Source organism: Balaenoptera physalus (genome assembly GCF_965194825.1).
Source record: "Balaenoptera physalus genome assembly, chromosome: 3".
NCBI classification, from domain to species: domain Eukaryota; kingdom Metazoa; phylum Chordata; class Mammalia; order Artiodactyla; family Balaenopteridae; genus Balaenoptera; species Balaenoptera physalus.
This window is the reverse complement of record NC_138890.1, coordinates 4,345,503-4,363,323: the sequence shown is the minus strand read 5'-3', so window position 1 is coordinate 4,363,323 and position 17,821 is coordinate 4,345,503. Positions and strand designations below refer to the sequence as shown.

Below are 17,821 nucleotides of genomic sequence, written 5' to 3'. Positions count from 1 at the left end.
CTCAGTAAGCTGAAGTTAGGGACAGCCTTTTACGGCAGAAGGCACCACGGCTCAGGAGAGGTCCCAGCGGAACCAGTGGCCATGGCCGGTATTCATTCTCATTGTGCCACGTGGAGCCTTACCCCCAAAGGAAGGTTTCAGAGTGGTCTGGTCCCTTATTCGAGCCAGCAATGAACCCAAGACACTGCAGGCTCCAGGCTGACACTTCCCTGCTGAGAGCAGCCATCTGCTTTGAGGGCCAAAGCAGAATCAAGAAAAGGGTCCCACCTTGTATTACTGAGGCCCAGGGAGTCGTGAGTTATTCTGAGAAACGTGTCAAGTTTAGTTTTCCTTGTTAGTTCCTAAACGTCAACAACCAAGGTAAATGACGTTGGTTTTCTCTGTTATCATTGCTGAACCCTTACTACGAACACGAGCCTGTGCTAAGTCTCACTTGGCCAAGACCGACTGAGAGACAAGGAGGCACAGGTGCAGCAGTTTATCTGGAGGTGAGTTCGGGAAGCATGGGGAGGAAGGGGGAGAGGGAGGGGGAGAAAGAGGAGGGACTAAAGGCAACACACGGGGGACTGCAGTTGGCACCCAGGCGGGGAGGTGGCCCACCTGGGCGTCATGGCCACCCTTGCTGGGCTGAGGACGGAGGGAGACAGGCAGGGGTGGCAGAGAAGAGGGGGCCAGAGCTACCCAGCTGGGGGTGAAAGCACGTGGGCAGAGGCAGGGCAGCAGCAGCTCTGCTCCAGTTACACACGCCATCATAAGGAGACAACGACTTTGAGGGCCCCCAGGTGACGAGATGAGGTTCACACGGGAGAGGCGACATGCCCCGGCCACACAACTCTGAGCAGCAGAGCTGGGGCCCACAGCTGCCCACACTGGCCTGGCTCCAGAGATCTTGTTCGTAACCATATCTACAGCTTCACTCGTGTTCTGTAATCACCACCATCTCACGAAAATGCTACCAGCACCTTCCCACCCTGCCCTCTGGTCCACCCTCCACAGCCCTCCCTGGGTTTAAGGCCTAAAGCCAGAGAAATGGATTCAGGAAGCTATCAAGTCGTGTGGTGGCTTGGGGGCCGGGGAAAGGTGAGAAATACAAAGTGGATGTGGGCTCTGGGAGATCCCACTGGGCTTGCATCTCTCCCCGTAGGGGGGGCGGACCCGCCACGAGCAATGTGAGCAAATGTGAGGTCAAAGAGCAGCATGCACAGTCACTCAAAGTCCTCGCTGCGTGGGGACAATAATCTGCACGTAGAAGCCATACTCCATGGGCTTAAAAATCTCATCCCTGGTCTTACCTTCCCATACTTGCTGAAAAGATTCTTCAAATCTGTAGCTCTGGTGGTAGAAGAAAGTCCACTAACCCAGAAATTCCTACCACAACTGCTACGACCTATCACAAAAAAAGTTCAGGTCAAAAACATGACACCAACAAAATCCTGAGTCTTAAAAAAGCTTAAAATCATTCCAAACCAGACACTTTCCCTACTTGTCCCAGATGCCAGCAGTACCCAAAGCCAGCTGGGGTGTGGGGCCCCGCCCACTGTCCTTACACAAGCTCTGGAGCTGCGCACTAGGCAGATGGGACCACTGGCAACGCCACTTACTATGGCGAGTCGGGGGCGGCTCAGCCCGTGGGAGGGTCCCTTAGCTACCAAATGGCATCACCCAATCCAGTGAGGCGACTTTGGAATGTAAGACAGGTGCTATCAGTGTAGAACCACAGAGCACAACCTACCCCTGGTTTTTGTTCTTATTAGAACACTGATTAAGGAGGAATCTGGACCAGCAAAACTGCTTCTCAATCAGTGGATCAATAAAGGGCTCTGGTGTTGATAAATCTGCAATACCAGGGAAACTGCTCCCCACCGCCCCAAGGTATCTGAAACTCGAAGCATTTTCTCCATCTGCAAGTGTCACCGTGGTTAAGGAGGTTGCAAATCAGAGGGTCAGTCAGGACAGAGGAGCTCAAAGCCCTCTGGCAAAATCAAGCATGAGCATCAAATCGATGTGTCAACTCTGCCCTGCAACCCAGAACCTGCAGTGAGGAGCAGGGGACAGAGTGGAGAAAAGGCTTCGAGACGGGCTCACAGGCACATGTGAGGCAGAAATGGGTGTAGACAGCCCAGAACCAAACACCCGCCACCATGGGGGCCAAACATGCTCTTGGGGATGATGCCACGCTGACCTACCCTTTTCCTCTTTGGAAAGCCTTTTGGTATCCAAGTCATCTTCGACAGAACTAGAGACAAAAGACAATGTCACTCCAGAAGGAAGAAGCAGACAGGAAACAAACTCAAAATTATAAAATACGTGCTGAGGTTGCATACCTACCCGAAATTTAGTTCTGAAAAAATGATACCCCGACAAACGTGTATTGGAAATCTGACCTAACCATAAGATTTCAGACCCACAGGAGTTAATTAATTCTGCTGGGCTAAAGATAATTAGGAAGAATTAAAGAAAACAACCATGATAGGTTGAGAAAAGAAAAAAGATTATGTAATCAGCTTAAAATAAACAAAGAGAAATAAAACATTCTTTAGAAGTAAACTACAATTGCATCAGTCTGGCTGGCCAATTGCAGAAACAACAGCTTATGTGTGTCATTAAACGACCAATGAAAAGGAGATAGCGTCTGGTCTAAAACTGAGAAAAAACAAACCTCATTTTCTGATCAGCGCCCTCACTGGCTGAGGACTCTTTAGGAGCCGGAGGGACTTCATTACAAGCTTCAAAAGCAAACTTCTTCACGTCTTCTTTGCTATCCCTGGGGTCTGGGCTTGAGGCTTCCGGGGGCGCTTCCGAGGCCTCCTCGCTACAGGCTTCCGTGTGCTCTGAGGCTTTACTACTCTGCTCAACTGGCTTCTCTAGCCCTACAGGCTCACAGTCCGTCCTCTCGCCATCGCCTGTCTGCTCCACGGGCTCCCTTTTCACTACCGCTAACAGGGTGTCTGCCTTGCTCGACTGAGCTTGTGCTGTTGACTCGCTGGCCAAATCTAAATCACCCTCCTCCGGATGGGCGCTGTCAAAAAGGTCCTCTTCCTCCGCAAGCTTTCTGTCTGGCCCCACGCTACTTGTTTCCTGTGCAAATGGCTGCTCCAGCTCGGAACCTTCTTCTTTTACTGGCTCAGATTTACAAGTTTCCCCCAAAATGTCGAGTATTTTCTCATTTTCTACGGATTTAACAGGAATAGAATGGCACAAGGTTTAATTACCAGGGAAATAAAGCAATCACAAATGTGGAACTGGCACGGCTGCCACACTAACACGAAGAGAACTGCTAGCTACACAGAGATTGGAAAACCCGCGGGTACACAAAGTTACACTGGTTACACTACCTACGCTCCAACCGCCTGCGAGAGCAAGCCTCTACGCTACATGGAAGAGAAAAGCATCCCAGAGATTTAACCCCCATAACCTTCTGGCTGATTCTTGACAGTCTTCATTCTGTCGTCGTTTATATATGACTCTTCCAAATTTAGCTTCCAAAGTCCAAGTTGCTTAACTGAATGTATCACCATTCACTGAACAGCTCAATTTCCAAATTTCTTTGAATTTCTTTTAACAGAACAGTCCAACATGAAAACCAGAATCTCTTCCATCGGTGCTCTGAGATATTTGCAGTCCAGAAAGTGAACAGTTATTTGTTTGGAATTCTCATGAAGAAACTCTTTCCTCTTCTGGAATCCAGTTACGTCTCAATGTTTTAAACCGTATCTCCCTACCACTGCCTGCACTGCCTGAATTAAAAACCACAAAGTTAAGATACTGCCCAATATCACAAGATCTGTTCTGTGGGGTACAGAGGTATTTGCTCTCGAGAGGCATGCAAACTCTCTCTACATAAGTTTAAGTGCCGTGTACATTTAAAAAGGCATGAGACAGTTTCATCTCACCAATACATTTTGCGAAATGAGAAGTCAGCCACTTTCACAGATCTGGTGATATGGCTGGGTTTCCAATCTCTATGATCCTGGTATGTTCTGGATCGTAAACCTTTAGAACAATGTATACTACAGTAAGGTAACTTTTTAAAATTAAAGAATTCAAATTAGAGAAGGTGGAAAACTAGAATGGTTCCAAACCCCGCTGCTAAGTTTTTCATTTAACAGTACCTGGCTCCAAGGATGGCTCTTCAATTTCCTGCAACAAAAAATATAAATAAGATTGTGCCAGATGGATGAAACCTAGAATTTATTTACACCAAAAACTATAATAACTAAGAAGGGAATTTTAAAAACACAGACAAGGGACCTCACAAATCCAACAGGTGGAGAACCTGCTTGTTCTGGGCAAGAGCCCACACAGCTGGCATCCCACCCCATTCACCTCAGCCCCAAGCCCCACAGCCCAGGATGCTCTCAAGGGGCCTGGTTTATTACTGTTGTTTGCTTTGCTGTATTTCCCAGTGCCTGGCAACATTATATCACTTTTAATGGTGATGAACCCATCACATGCTTGTCTATCCCTCTAAATTGTCTTAAACACTGCCCTGGAGGGCAGTGTTTTCATTTTTTCTATCTTTAGTGCCTAACAGAATGCCTGACACATATCAGATAATCAATTTTCACTTAATTAATATAGTATTAGTTTCCAAAAATTGAAAAGATCGAGGGAAAGAAGGCACAGGTGGCTTGACCTCTGCTCTTTGCACGGTCATACCACCCCTGCCCACCTGGTCAACTGAGCCCTCTCCAGTGTTACACATGCCTGCTTCTTTATCTCTTCTAACCAACAACCCACCAGGCAGCCCTAATTCCTAAATATCCCTCAAACTCTTCCCAGGAAGCCCTGTCAAGTCACACCATTGTTATTCCTTGCCGACAGTAGCGCTGGTTTTACCACCCCCATTGCCACCTCCCTCTCCAGCAGGGCCATCTGCACCTCACCCCACCCCTGACCAAGTCCTACACATCCCTCGGTATTTAGCTTAGGGGCCACCTTGTCATAGAGAGGCTGCCCAACTAAAGGAAGGGACTTTCTCTCAATATGTGGTCCCTGACCCCTACGTTCCCTCCGCACAAACTACAATATTCTGGAATTCCAGCCAACGCTGATAAGCACTGTCTAGGTTCCAGGCACAAATTCAAGCACCTTACTATATATATATTAACCAATCATCACACAGCCCTAGCAGGTTGGTACTATTAGTATCATCCTTCTTTTCACAGATTAGGAGACAGGCACAGAGTGGCTGACAAACTTCCTCAAGGACACACAGCAAAGTCAAGATTTAAGCAAAGGCTATGTGACTGAGAGTCTGTTTATCAGTCCAGGCCTCAACTCATCGCTCTGTTTACATAGGAAGGATGGAGACCAACCTTTCTTCTCATGCATCTGACACAGCACAGGTGCTTAGCATATGAGTTACATGGACGTGAATGGTTTGCAACTTCCACTGGGCACTGACCTGCCATTCTGGGGAGCCCTAGGAAACTGTTCACTTTCTTAATAGTTTCATTTATTTGTAATCAATTCTTTTTCATTTCATGCTGGGAATTAAAGATTCTACATTGAAGGAAACAATCATTTTAGGCAGAACAATTCTCTCCTAACTTTCCCTAGAGAGAAATGCGTATGTTTCTATTTGTCGCTGAGAGGAGCTATACGTAAGCGTCTGGTTAGGATAATATATACAGGAGTCTTTGACCTACAGAGACACTCAAGAAGATGACAAGACCCGCTCCGTCTTTCCCTTCTGAGTCAGGAACAGGCTGTGTCACTCTGCAGCTGGAGAGAGACATCAGCCCTAAAGGTGAATTGGGTTTCACCAAGTTTCCCTGAGATTTGCACCCTCCTCAAGGCCGGGGTTCTGGCTCGGTAATAACAAACCTTGCCCCTGCCTGGCAGAAGCAAATGAAGATCTTGTCTGAAAGGTGATTTCCAATTAAGCAGCATAGGTGACATTATTAAAACAAACAAAACACAAGGACTGGCGTAAGCTGACTGGCAGTCAGCTTACTTATGACTGGCTTAAGTATTTTCATTTCCTCACAAAACTTTCTACTGAAAATCAGCTACCCAGCTTTATTCCAACAGTTTACATCTACAGGCTGGCAGAAAAAGGAAAAGGAAACTCAAGATCCACATTTATGCAAACCATACCTGAAAGTTAGGCCACATCTCATTTGTTCTCATCTAAGATTTAACTTCTACACAGATGGTAGTCAAACAGCCAAGATGACACAGTCATCAAAAGAAATCTGTGTACTTTCTGAGAAAAACTTCCCAAAGGCAGAACCAGAACCCCTGAGAATCCATCTTTCTTCCCAGCTGTGAGGTCAGCGCTCTGGTCACCCCCTTGCATCCTCATCCGTGCCCCATTCGTCTCTCCTGAGGAGGGGGTGTCCCCCTTGCTGTCTCATGTCTCATCTAATAGTCTTTCTGCAGAGGATGCCATCCAGAACAGACCTGACAGGCTGCCCTTCTCCCACGAATCAAATTAACAAGAACCCCGCAAACACACCCTCCTCTCAGCTGCAGGGACGCCACAGTGCTTGGAAGGGAAGCCAAGACGATGAGCCCTTTTCAATAGGCATGTTATATTAGGGGAAAGTGGAAAGCAAAACCCCCTCTACAAAAGCCAACAAAGGAAATAAACTTTGCAATGACTTTTAGTTGGGACTGCCATACAATATTGGAAGTGGTTTCGAGAGACTGGTCTAATGTTTGATTCTAAAATTATTGAGACATACAACAATTTACCTGTAATATAGTGAAGTCAGATGATGAAGTATCTAAATTGTTTATAGTTTCTTTGTCCTCTACCTGTAAAATAAATGGAGAATAAAATTTATTACATCAATAATAAGGTAACATAATGGTACATCCGTACAGTGAAAAGCTACAGCCATGAAAAGTCACTTAAGATGAAATTCTAAACACAGTGCAGGAATCAAAACAGCATTATATTGTGATTCCACCTCGAATGAAAGAAATGTACATAAACATATACCTGTAGACAGACTAGGAGACCCACTAAAATGGTATCAGTTTGGGTTTCAAGATGCAAGCCAAACAAAGAAAAACAAAAGTCTAAGTTAAGCAAAAAAAAGTACTACTGGGCAGTACATGGGCTCTCCTGGTAGACTGGACCACCAGGTTTGGGGCTGTTCTTCCAGGAACAGCATCCAGAGTCACGCTGCAGAGTGGGCTCTTGGATTTCCATGGCCACCACAGCTGGCCGAGCCTGGACGCTACTGCTGCTGGGACTGCTGCTGCTAGGGCGGCTACTGCCCACATGGGAAGGGCTTCTCCGGGAACCCTGCCACACAGCACCATCAGCTTCCAAACTGAGTGGGGACAGGAGCACAGGACTGGCAAAGCCCAGGTGACCCATCACTGCCCCACCTGCAGGGGAAGAATAACTGGTATGTTGAGCTTCTACTCTATGAGGTGGGCTCTGTCCATAAGGCAAGGGATTCCCCAGATATAGAAAGGGGGTTCATAAAATCGTTGTTGTGTGACCTAACATAATTTAGATTGTTTGTTATAAAGCCCTGAATGTTGGTTTATTTTTGGGAGGGGGGAAATAGTTTCAAAATATTTTATAATTAGCATGTATTGTTATTACCTTTACTTGACTAGGAAACCACCTTGCACCACTCCTTCCCTCCCCTGACACAGCCATCTCAAGACATTCTACACAGGCTCACAAGAGCATGGGCACACACGCTTGTGAAAGACCGTCTCCCCTTTCTCTGTCTCCATGATTAGTAGCACATTATTCTGTTCCCTGCCTTACTTTTGCTGCCATCTTGGAGATTATTCTAGTTCATATAAATAAGCTTAGTTCACGGAGATGGTATATAGAAGTAGTAACTGTATTACTGGAAGGAGTAATAAATGTTATGGTAACAGTAGCAATAACCCTACTGCCGTCTGCTATACAATAGGTGCTGCTCTAAGCCAGGGTCAAGGGCCAGATAGTGAGTATTTTAGGCTTTGTAGGCCAGACGGTCTCTGTCATGACTATTCTACTCTGCTGTTGTATCCAGAAATCAGCCACAGACAATTGTCACAAATAGGTGTGGCTGTGTTCCAATAAATCTTTGGCCAGCTTGATGACTTTTGCTCTAAATTAGCGATAAGCATTCATCTATTTAGTCCTCCTCAAACCTACTATTTTTGCAAATGAGGCCCAGAAAGATTAAGTAAATTAGCCAAGGTCACACAGCAAGTTAAGTGGCAGACCTCTAGTCAATGCTGTTAACTCTTAAACAACTGCTTCCACTAAACCATGGTTATTTAACCATTACTGATAGACATTTAGGCATTTCCAGGCTTTTGTTACTGAATATATTATTTTCTAATCACAGGGAATAAAACAGCCTTAAGGAAAAGCAGTCAATAAGGAAGGGTTTCACTGCTCTCGTGTTTCTGGTACTCCTTTTTAGGAAGCCAGTGAATGAGACTCATCAAAAGATGAAACAATTGCATACCCTATCTGTGTCAATATGACTCAATCGCTTCTCAAACCGCACCCCCCTTTTCAAAGATGACAATCTGCTACCTCTAAGGGTATTGAGGATCAGTTCCAAAAGAAAATGCAAACACATTCCAAGGAATGGCATGGGTGGACCAGCAGAGAACAGAGCTTCCTTCCCCAGGGAGTACTGGAGTACTTGGGAGACACTCCACAAAAGATGTGAGGAGGACTATGAAAACCAGGTGTCTCCTAGGTCCTAACACCAAGCCCTAGGAATTCCTACAAAGACGCCTCATGGCTTCTATTTTTCATTGCCTCTTCTGGCTACCTGAGAAACGTTCATCCTCACGGAAATGACACAATCCAGTAAATTTAACAGCGCTGAGATAATGTGGTGTATGAGTTTAAGTACATGGACTCTGGAATTAGCCTGGTCTTAATTCTTATTCTCATATGACCTATATATTGCCTGGAGATATTTCTTTACCTTTTTACTCCCCAATTTCCCCAACTGGAAAATGGGCATAACAGCATCTATATATCACACAGTTGTTGAAAGGATTAAAGGAAATGCCTAATGTCTGGTAGACAAAGTTCAATAAATAATGCCCACCATAATTGCATCTAACAAGAAAAAAAGCTAAGGCTTTAAAAACAACATCAAAGTTAGTGTTAAAGATTGACTAGGCGAGTACCAATTGGTTGACAGCAAAAGACCAACTTTCAACCTCTGTTTTGGTATTTTCAAGGCATCCCAGGTGTTACACCACAGACCAATCTCCTATAATAAACAGGAAGATCTACAATAGTATCCTCAAAAGGTTTAACACCGCATGATACAAATGGAGAGCATATACTCGCGTTCCTCACAAGACACCATTTTTCAATGAAGCAAAGTGTGTTTTTCAGACTCATCTGATTTTTACATGTGAATGGATTAGCCCCCATTCTACTAAACTGGCATTAAAAGAACTTAACTCCAAATATAAAACTTATCATCTATTAAGCTATTTGAGGAATTATTACGTTTAGGGTACACTGTAGAGACACTGCCGAGTTACCTACAGCATGTTCTTGAAGCGGCTCAGGAAGCTCCTTCATTTCTCCCTCGACTAGCTCTCTACTATCGGACAGGGACTCCGGGAGATTATCAGCATCGTCGTCGTCCACACAATCTGCAACACTTCCATTATCGATTTCTGCTTCATCCAACACACTGATATCCATCATGTCGATGTCCTGCAAGTTCTCCAAAGTGGTCTCAACATCCTCCTGTGACAAAGAAAATGCCACCGTCAGATGACTGTCATGGGTCCACGCACGGAGCTGATTCACTGACAAGGCTGCACATACCTGTCCATCCCCAGAATTTTCCTCTAGCCCGTTATCTTCCACACCCTCTTCTTCTGGTTTGCGCCCTGGAGGAATAATTTACAGCATGAGATCATTGATATGCACTTTCCAGATGTGACAACTTTCACTTTTATAGGCCCTAAGCACTACAGAAATAAGACAACCTAAAACACCCGTGGCACTTCTCCATTTAGGAACACCATAATCCAGGAATGGTAAGGCCATTCTGCATAAGGCAGCCCCTCTACTACCCCCAAGTAGAAGTGGTTCTGTTCTTATCAACTGGCTGTGGAAGTATGAGGAGCCTGAAATGGATTCTTAATAAGGTGGAGGTAGACTAGACCTTTTCCAGGCCTGCCCTTCTTGTTAAGTGGCTTTGGTTATGGGGAGAAGAGTATCTTATACAAATGTGCTGCTTTGGGGACTTCCTTAGCGGTCCAGTGGTTAGGATTCCGCACTTTCACTGCCCTCGGCCTGGGTTCAATCCCTTGTCGGGGAACTAAGACCCCGCAAGCTGCGTGCTGTGGGCAAAAAGAAAAAAAAAGGGGGGGGGGAGAAAAAGTGCTGCTTAAAAAAAAAAAAAAATCTATCTATCTATTTACATGGCTGTGTTGGGTCTCAGTTGCAGCACGCGGGATCTTCGCTGCTGCGTGTAGGACCTTCGTTGCGGCATGCGGGATCTTTAGCTGCAGCAGGAGCTAGTTCCCTGACCAGGGATCGAACCTGGGCCGCCTGCATTGGGAGCGCGGAGTCTTAGCCACTGGACCACCAGGGAAGTCCCTGTGCTGCTTTTTAGTTAAGGAATGTGGAACATGTTTTCCCACAGAGACAATGACATAAAAGGAAAACATAAAAAAGCAAAAAGAAAGTAAAAGCCTTTCACAATTTTACCATCTAGAGTTAGCCCTCGAGCTATCATACAGTGGCATATATCGATAGATATCCTCCCATACTGTGCTATGTATATACATGTACTTCGCTTTTAAAAATGGCACTGTACTGCTATTTTATAATCTTTTCATTTAATGTATTGTTAACATCTTTCTACACTTTCATAGCATTATATGGAGACACCGTCATTGACGTAAGTAATACCTATGGATGGAGATTTAAGAAAATGCTTATAAAATGAACATTCTGGTAATCCTTTTTTTGCATCCAGGTAATTGTCGTATTAGGACATATTTCTATAAATGGCATAGTTGGGACAAAGAGTATGTACATTTTAAAGTCTTTTATTAAAAAGAAACACCCCATATATTATCATGATACCCCAGAGGAAGAGTATTACAAACCATAGTTCCATTAACAGTGAATCAAAGTACCAATTTTTCTGAATCTTTGTTAAAATCAGCTATTTCTTTACCCATGCCAATGTGCTAGGCAAAAAAGGAATGCTTGTTTTAACCTGAATTTATCTGATCACTGCTTAGGTTGCATTTTTTGGTCAATCATTTGCACATTTGTAAAAATTTCTCATTTATACCCTTTCCCCAATTAAAAAACCTCTGTTCCATTTCTCCTCATTTTTAATTTGCATGTCATATACACAACACATTTTCTCCCAGTTCTTCACCAATCTTTTAGTTTTGTTTTTGGGTTCTGGGTAAATTTTACTTTCATGCAGCCAAAGCTATTAATCGGTTTTTATGTGTAAATGGTTTTTACCTTCATGTTTAGAAGCCCATCTCCACACCAAGACAACACAAATATTCACCTATATTTAGTTCTTTTCCGATTTCATTTTAACATTTGATTCTTTCACTTTCCTGCTGAGTAAGACTATTTTACAAATGCCTGTTCCGTCTGGAAACTGATTTCCCAACACCATTTACTAATCTTCTCCCCCCACTGGTCTGAAACGTTGGTCTATGGAAAGAGGTGCTCATCAGCCACCTGTCCTTAGCTGCACAACCTCAGGAGGACTCACTTCCTGCGACGCCTATTTCCCCAAAGCAAAGATCAATTTCTTAAGACTACTAAGTGTTCCTCAAGTAATATAAAAGAACTAGACATTAATTTGCCTATATTTAATGATTAATCTCGTAAGTCTATATAGAATCTGTGTGTGCGGGGAGCTCAACCCTAATCATTTATACCATCATTCAGACGTTAAAAAAACCTCTCTCAAGGATGAGAATTTTCTTATAACATGTGTTACTTGATTCTTCCACATTCTAATTTCACTCATGTTCTCAGGAACATCTTATTTAGGAACACAGGGAATTGTGACACTAATACTAGAATGCAATACATTACGTGCAAGTAGCCTTGGCGGCTGACTGGGAACCCCAATACCATTTTATAATATTCCTATGGCAAAACATGCCTTGAGCTTCAAAAATGTCTGGAACTCAACCCAGTGGTCTTTGTAAATATGCCAGGAAGATACACCAGCAACGTTTCCACAGACTTACTGTATTTGGTAAAGCTGGTTACCATTCTAGAACATGCACATTGGTTTTTGCCCAATTCCACTGAATTTCTACTAGGAAAAAATCTAAGTAGACTACCACAAACTTGCCACCCTTTATACTGTCTTTCTCCCTTTCACAAGAAAGGCAGCAGGTTTTCATCAGGCAGACTCAGATCTCACGACCTACTGTTCTCCTGAGCAGTAAGCACAGGTACACTGCAGCTCAAATCCCTTCCACGGGAGAACTCTCCCAGCTAAATGACCTGATCAGAAATGTCAAGAGACTATGCAGTTCTAAGAACGTTTAGTCTTCAATATAGAAAGCACAGCCCTACTGGGATGCTTACCAACAATCGCCTACTTTGGGGGGAAGTAGGTTTGGGGAAAGACACCCTACTTTCCAAAGATGAAAAACAGTGTGTCTAAACGAATCCAAAATTAACGTGAATGAAAAATATTACTCTTGCAAAAACTAAAGCGACTGTTTTTGGTACTAAGGGAAAAGGTACCCCTCAAAGCCTTCTTCCGCAGAGTAAAACGCCTCCAATGTTCGCAGTCTCCAAACTACAGGCCTCACTCAGCGCTTGTCTCCATAACCTGCTCCCAGCCCCCTCGCCTGGGATTCCGGTTTCTTCTCCCTGCTAAGCTTCTGCTTCGGCAATTACGTCCAACTCACCTGTTAGACCACCTCCCTGGACTTCTGCTGGGATATCCCCCCAGTACCCCGTGTGGCCTGCTGCATGTGGAAAGGTCAACATTTTTTAAAATTTGCTTGATTACATAAATACATCCACACAATTACACAAATACACTCATTAAAAGATTCACACCATTGGGACGTCCTCGGTGGCGCAGTGGTTAAGAATCCGCCTGCCAATGCAGGGGACATGGGTTCGAGCCCTGGTCTGGGAAGATCCCACATACCGCGGAGCAGCTAAGCCCGTGCGCCACAACTACTGAGCCTGTGTGCTACAACTACTGAAGCCCGCGTGCCTAGAGCCTGCGCTCTGAAATAAGAGAAGCCACTGCAATGTGAAGGCTGCGCACCACAACGAAGAGTAGCCCCTGCTCGACGCAACTAGAAAAAGCACGCGCGCAGCAACGAAGACCCAACGCAGCCAAAAATACATAAAATAAATAAATTTAAAAGATTCACACCATTTATTGATAAAAGATCCACCCTCATAAATACATGAAAAAAGCTACTCTCCCTTCTCCCCATTGCACTTCTAAGAGGTAACCATTGTTACCAGCTTGGTGGTCCTTCAAAACATTTTCTTGGGGATTTACACACATATATCATTCAAATGGAAATAAACTTGTTATGTAATGGAACCATATTGTATATACATTCTGTAACTTGCTTTTGTTACTCAATAAAGGCCTTGGAATATTTTCTTGTGCTATATATTGACTCACTTCCATCTTTTATTCCATATTATGGAGTTCCTTAGTTTAGTTAACCTCCCAAAGCAGCTTTATTAATTTACCATCTCCAATAACTACCCATTTCCTCACACCCTCGTCAATGTGGGATATTGAGAATTGTGTAAATTTTTACCAGTATAACAGGCAAAAATGATATCTCGTTATTTTTATTTGCTTTCCTTCAATTACCAGCAAGGGAATTTTTTTTTCTTGTATATAGGCCTTGTTTGTGTTTTCTTTCATCTGTGAACTGCCTATTCATAATCTCTGTTGTTCTTTGTCAACTAGATTGTCTATTTTATTAATTTGTAGGAATATTTAATGTTTTCTGGATGCTTACATGCTGTAATATTTTCTCCCAGTTGTTGTATCTTACTTATGGTATCTTTTATTAACAGAGACTTAAAATTTTCAAGTAGCCAAATTTATTTTTCTTTATAGTTTCTTTTTTTTAAGTCTCATTTCAGGCCTTCCTTACCACTATATTACAAAAATACTATTCTAGTTGGAATTTCTATTTTGCATAGAAGAAGGTAATACAGCTTTTCCCTACCACCAGATAGCCGACTGTTCCAACATTGTTTACTGAAAAATCCTTAGTGCTTCCTTTATAATGAACAAATCCTTAAACTCCCCACTCTGTTTCAATATCTTACCGTTAAAATGAGAGCAAGTATGCAACACTGTTTTTCAATTTTAGTTATTCTTGTGTATTTTCTTTTTGATTAATTTTAGAACAGACAAATCTCAAAGTTTCTTTTAGTTTACTTTGGGGGGAATTGAGAACTTTATGATATCAAGCCATCACATCTAGGAAAACCTTCTCAAAATTAGTCATGTCACGCTACTAGAATATTTCCTTTTAGCTTTACTTACTATTTAAGAATAGTATATCTATTTTTAATGGCTTCTGGCAATAACTTAAGTCTTTGACTTGTGGATGATCTATCATTGCCACCTCAAAAACGCAAGAGAATCAAGTGATGAACAATTATAACTAGCTAGTGAGTTTTGCAGGTGCACTGTTCATATTAGCCAGAGCTTTATTTATTTTTTTGTGGCCACGCTGTTCAGCTTGCGGGATCTTAGTCCCCCGACCAGGGATCGAACCCCGGCCGCTGGCGGTGAGAGCACAGAGTCCTAACCACTGGACCGCCAGGGAAGTCCCATATTTTTTTTCTCATTTCTTACGCTGTCATTGGCTTATTTCAGATGGCTTTACCTTTGTTTAATTTCATGAGGCCCATTGAGACCAAAAGACCTTACAGACCCAGCACTGGCCAAGGAGTTGACATCCCAGTAGCAAAGAGTACAACAGCACGCTCCACAAAAAGGAAGGAGGGCACCTGGAAGAAATGGCTGATTCCCAGTGTGGGGCAGGGAGAGCAACAGACACTGGAACACTGTCTTGTGCCAGAAAGTAAGTGTTCACAGAATGAAGTGATCCTGTCAAAAAGACACAGGAGCCAGCCTGAAGGACTCTCATTGGGACAATCTGAACATCAAAATAATAATCATAAAGGCTTACTTATCACCTACTGAATAAAATAGGAATCTCTAAGTTCACGATGATAAGGAGAAGGGCAAGCTACCTCTTATGGCAGAAAACCAACTACCAGAGATGGAATGACAAATTTAGAAAATCACCATTGGACGAGACTCCGTGGATGCTGACACTAGTGGAGGGTGAAACGGATATTTATAAGTCTCAAAGTATGTTCCCCATAGATACAATTACAAAGAGTAAAATAGTTAACTTTCCAGTGGAGAAACCCAACCAATACCACCTCAAGTCACTTACACAAATGGTCAGGATGTGCCTCTAGGGAGGTTAACTGAGAAAGATAACGCTTCTGGTGGTATTTCTGACAAAAGTGTATAATTTGAACCTAATCATGAGGGGAAAAAAACCAAACCAAACCCAACCAAAAAAACCCAAATTGAAAAACAGGCTTCAAAATAAGTGGTCTGTGCTCTTCAAAAAACGGTAATGTCACAAATACAAAGAAAGTCTTAGGAACTGTTGCAGATTAAAGGAAACCAAAAAGACGTGACAACTGAAGGCAATGAAAAGACCCTAGATTTTTTCTTCTTTTGAGTTATGAAGAACATTATTGGAACAAACGACTAAATCTAAATAAGGTCTAAGCTTAGATTACAGTATTATATTAACATTAATTTCTTGATTTCGGTAACTACGTACGATTATGTAATGTCCCTGCTTTTAGAAAATACTGCGGTCTCTAGGGGCAAAGGGGCACATACATGCAACTTATTCTCAAATAGTTCGGGGGGAAAAAAATATATATATATATAACATTTATTTTATCTCTCTCTTTCTCTCTCTCCCTCTCCCCCCACTCTTCTTTCTTTCTCTCTCTCCCCCCCCTCCTTCCCTGTCCTGAGAAAGAAAAGGATAAAACAAATGTAATAAAATGCTAACATTTGGGGAATCTGGATGAGGATATATGAGAATTCCTTGTATTATTCTTGCATCTTTTCTAAGTATGAAATTATGTCTCCTAAAAAAAACATATGTTGTACATTCATGTTCAAGTTTTTGTGTGGATCTATGCTTTCATTTATTTTGGCTGAAGACACAGGAGCGGAATAATTGGGTTGTATTTTAGTTGAAGTTTCAATTTTGTAAGTATGTGCCAATTTTTTTCCCCAAATAGCATCATTTTACATACTCTATAGCAATGTATGGGAGTTTGTTTTTCTGTATCTTTGCTATTTTAATAGTTGTTTTCTAGCATTTCTAGTCATTTTAATTTTAATTTCTTTGATAGCTAATGACAAGCATTTTTTGATGTGGTCACTGGCCATTTATTTATATTCTCTTGTGAAGTATCTGTTCAAAATTTTGCCAATTATTAAAAAGCATTTGATGGTTATTCTAAAAAAAAGAAAGAAATTATGTCAAAAGAAACAAAAACAACCCAGCAACACAGAATCAGGCAATAGCTTAAAAAGCAAACATGCTGACTTTACTTTTCTAGTTAAATTATTTTGCTGATAATTATTTTAAAAGATTCTGCTAAACAAAGTATTGGTGTAAAACTACTTTGGAGGGATGCTGAGATTACTTGAGGTATGCTTTCTAGGATTCTGATTAAAATAATCAGATTTCAAACCATTTTGAGTTTGTTCAAACGGGGCAGATGAAAAAACTCTATTTTCAGTTAAAATCATGATAAAATCTAATAAGATGATTGTAAATAATTCAGAACTTATAGACTTGCCCTACCAAATATCAATATGTACTGTAAAACTCCAGAATAGAATCACACCAAGCATAAGAAACCAGACACAAAAGAGTTTGTATTGGGAATTCCCTGGCAGTCCAGTGGTTAGGACTCCATAGTCTCACTGCTGAGGGCCTGGGTTCAATCCCTGGTCAGGGAACTAAGATCCCACAAGCCGTGCGGTGCTGCCAACAAAATAAAAAAATTTGTATTAAATGGGTCTATTTCACTTGAAGCTCTAGAACAGGCAAAACTAATCTATGGTCAAAGTAGTCACGTATTTCCCCCCCTTCGAGGGACAGGCAGGGACGATGACTGGGCAAGGGCACGAGGAGTCTGATAGGAATGTTCCATATTTCGATCCCTACTTATCTCACATCATATGCAAAAATAAACTCCAAAGGAACTCAAAATAAAACCATAAATACCACTCCAAAATGCGGAATGATTTAAAAAATAATAATTTTAAAGCAAAGGACTGCCTTTTAAAATACAACATAAAATCTAGAAACCGTACAGAATAAGTTGACTGCATTGCCTGTGTTAAAGATGGAAACTTTAAAGACCAAAACACCACAAACTAGTTAAGTCAAATGAGAGGCAGGGAAAAAACAATCGTGACATTTTATAGAGAGAGCCCTCAAGAGTCAATAAGACCAGCAACCCAGCAGAAAAGTGGGCAAAGGGCATGAAAAGGTAATTCAGAAAATACAGATGGCCAATTATCAGAAACTGTCTAATCTGTGAAGAAATGTAAATGGAAACTTTACCTGTGGAGAAATTCAGATAAATACAATGAAATACTTTTCTTCTATATATAAAACAACATTAAAAAAAGATAATATTCAGCATTAAGTGAGAATTTAAAGAAACTGGCACCCTCTCCCACCCCCTATGTTGCCAGATACTAACCAGTACAGCCTGTTGGAGAGCTATCTGTTAGTAGCTATT

The 17,821-nt window shown here is 42.4% G+C and overlaps 1 protein-coding gene across 2 annotated transcripts in view; it reads right to left on the bottom strand.

The window, feature by feature from the left end:
• SAFB (scaffold attachment factor B) overlaps positions 1–17,821 on the bottom strand; it is a 34,290-nt gene that overhangs the window by 11,261 nt on the left and 5,208 nt on the right. For both annotated transcript variants that reach the window (XM_082456910.1, XM_082456911.1), the window contains exons 3-9: positions 9,779–9,843; positions 9,491–9,697; positions 6,703–6,765; positions 4,113–4,140; positions 2,660–3,170; positions 2,187–2,236; positions 1,293–1,387 (exon numbers count right to left, since the gene is read on the bottom strand). In XM_082456910.1, coding sequence (XP_082313036.1) covers positions 1,293–1,387; positions 2,187–2,236; positions 2,660–3,170; positions 4,113–4,140; positions 6,703–6,765; positions 9,491–9,697; positions 9,779–9,843 — 1,019 coding nt within the window. The remainder of the gene's footprint in view (positions 1–1,292; positions 1,388–2,186; positions 2,237–2,659; positions 3,171–4,112; positions 4,141–6,702; positions 6,766–9,490; positions 9,698–9,778; positions 9,844–17,821) is intronic.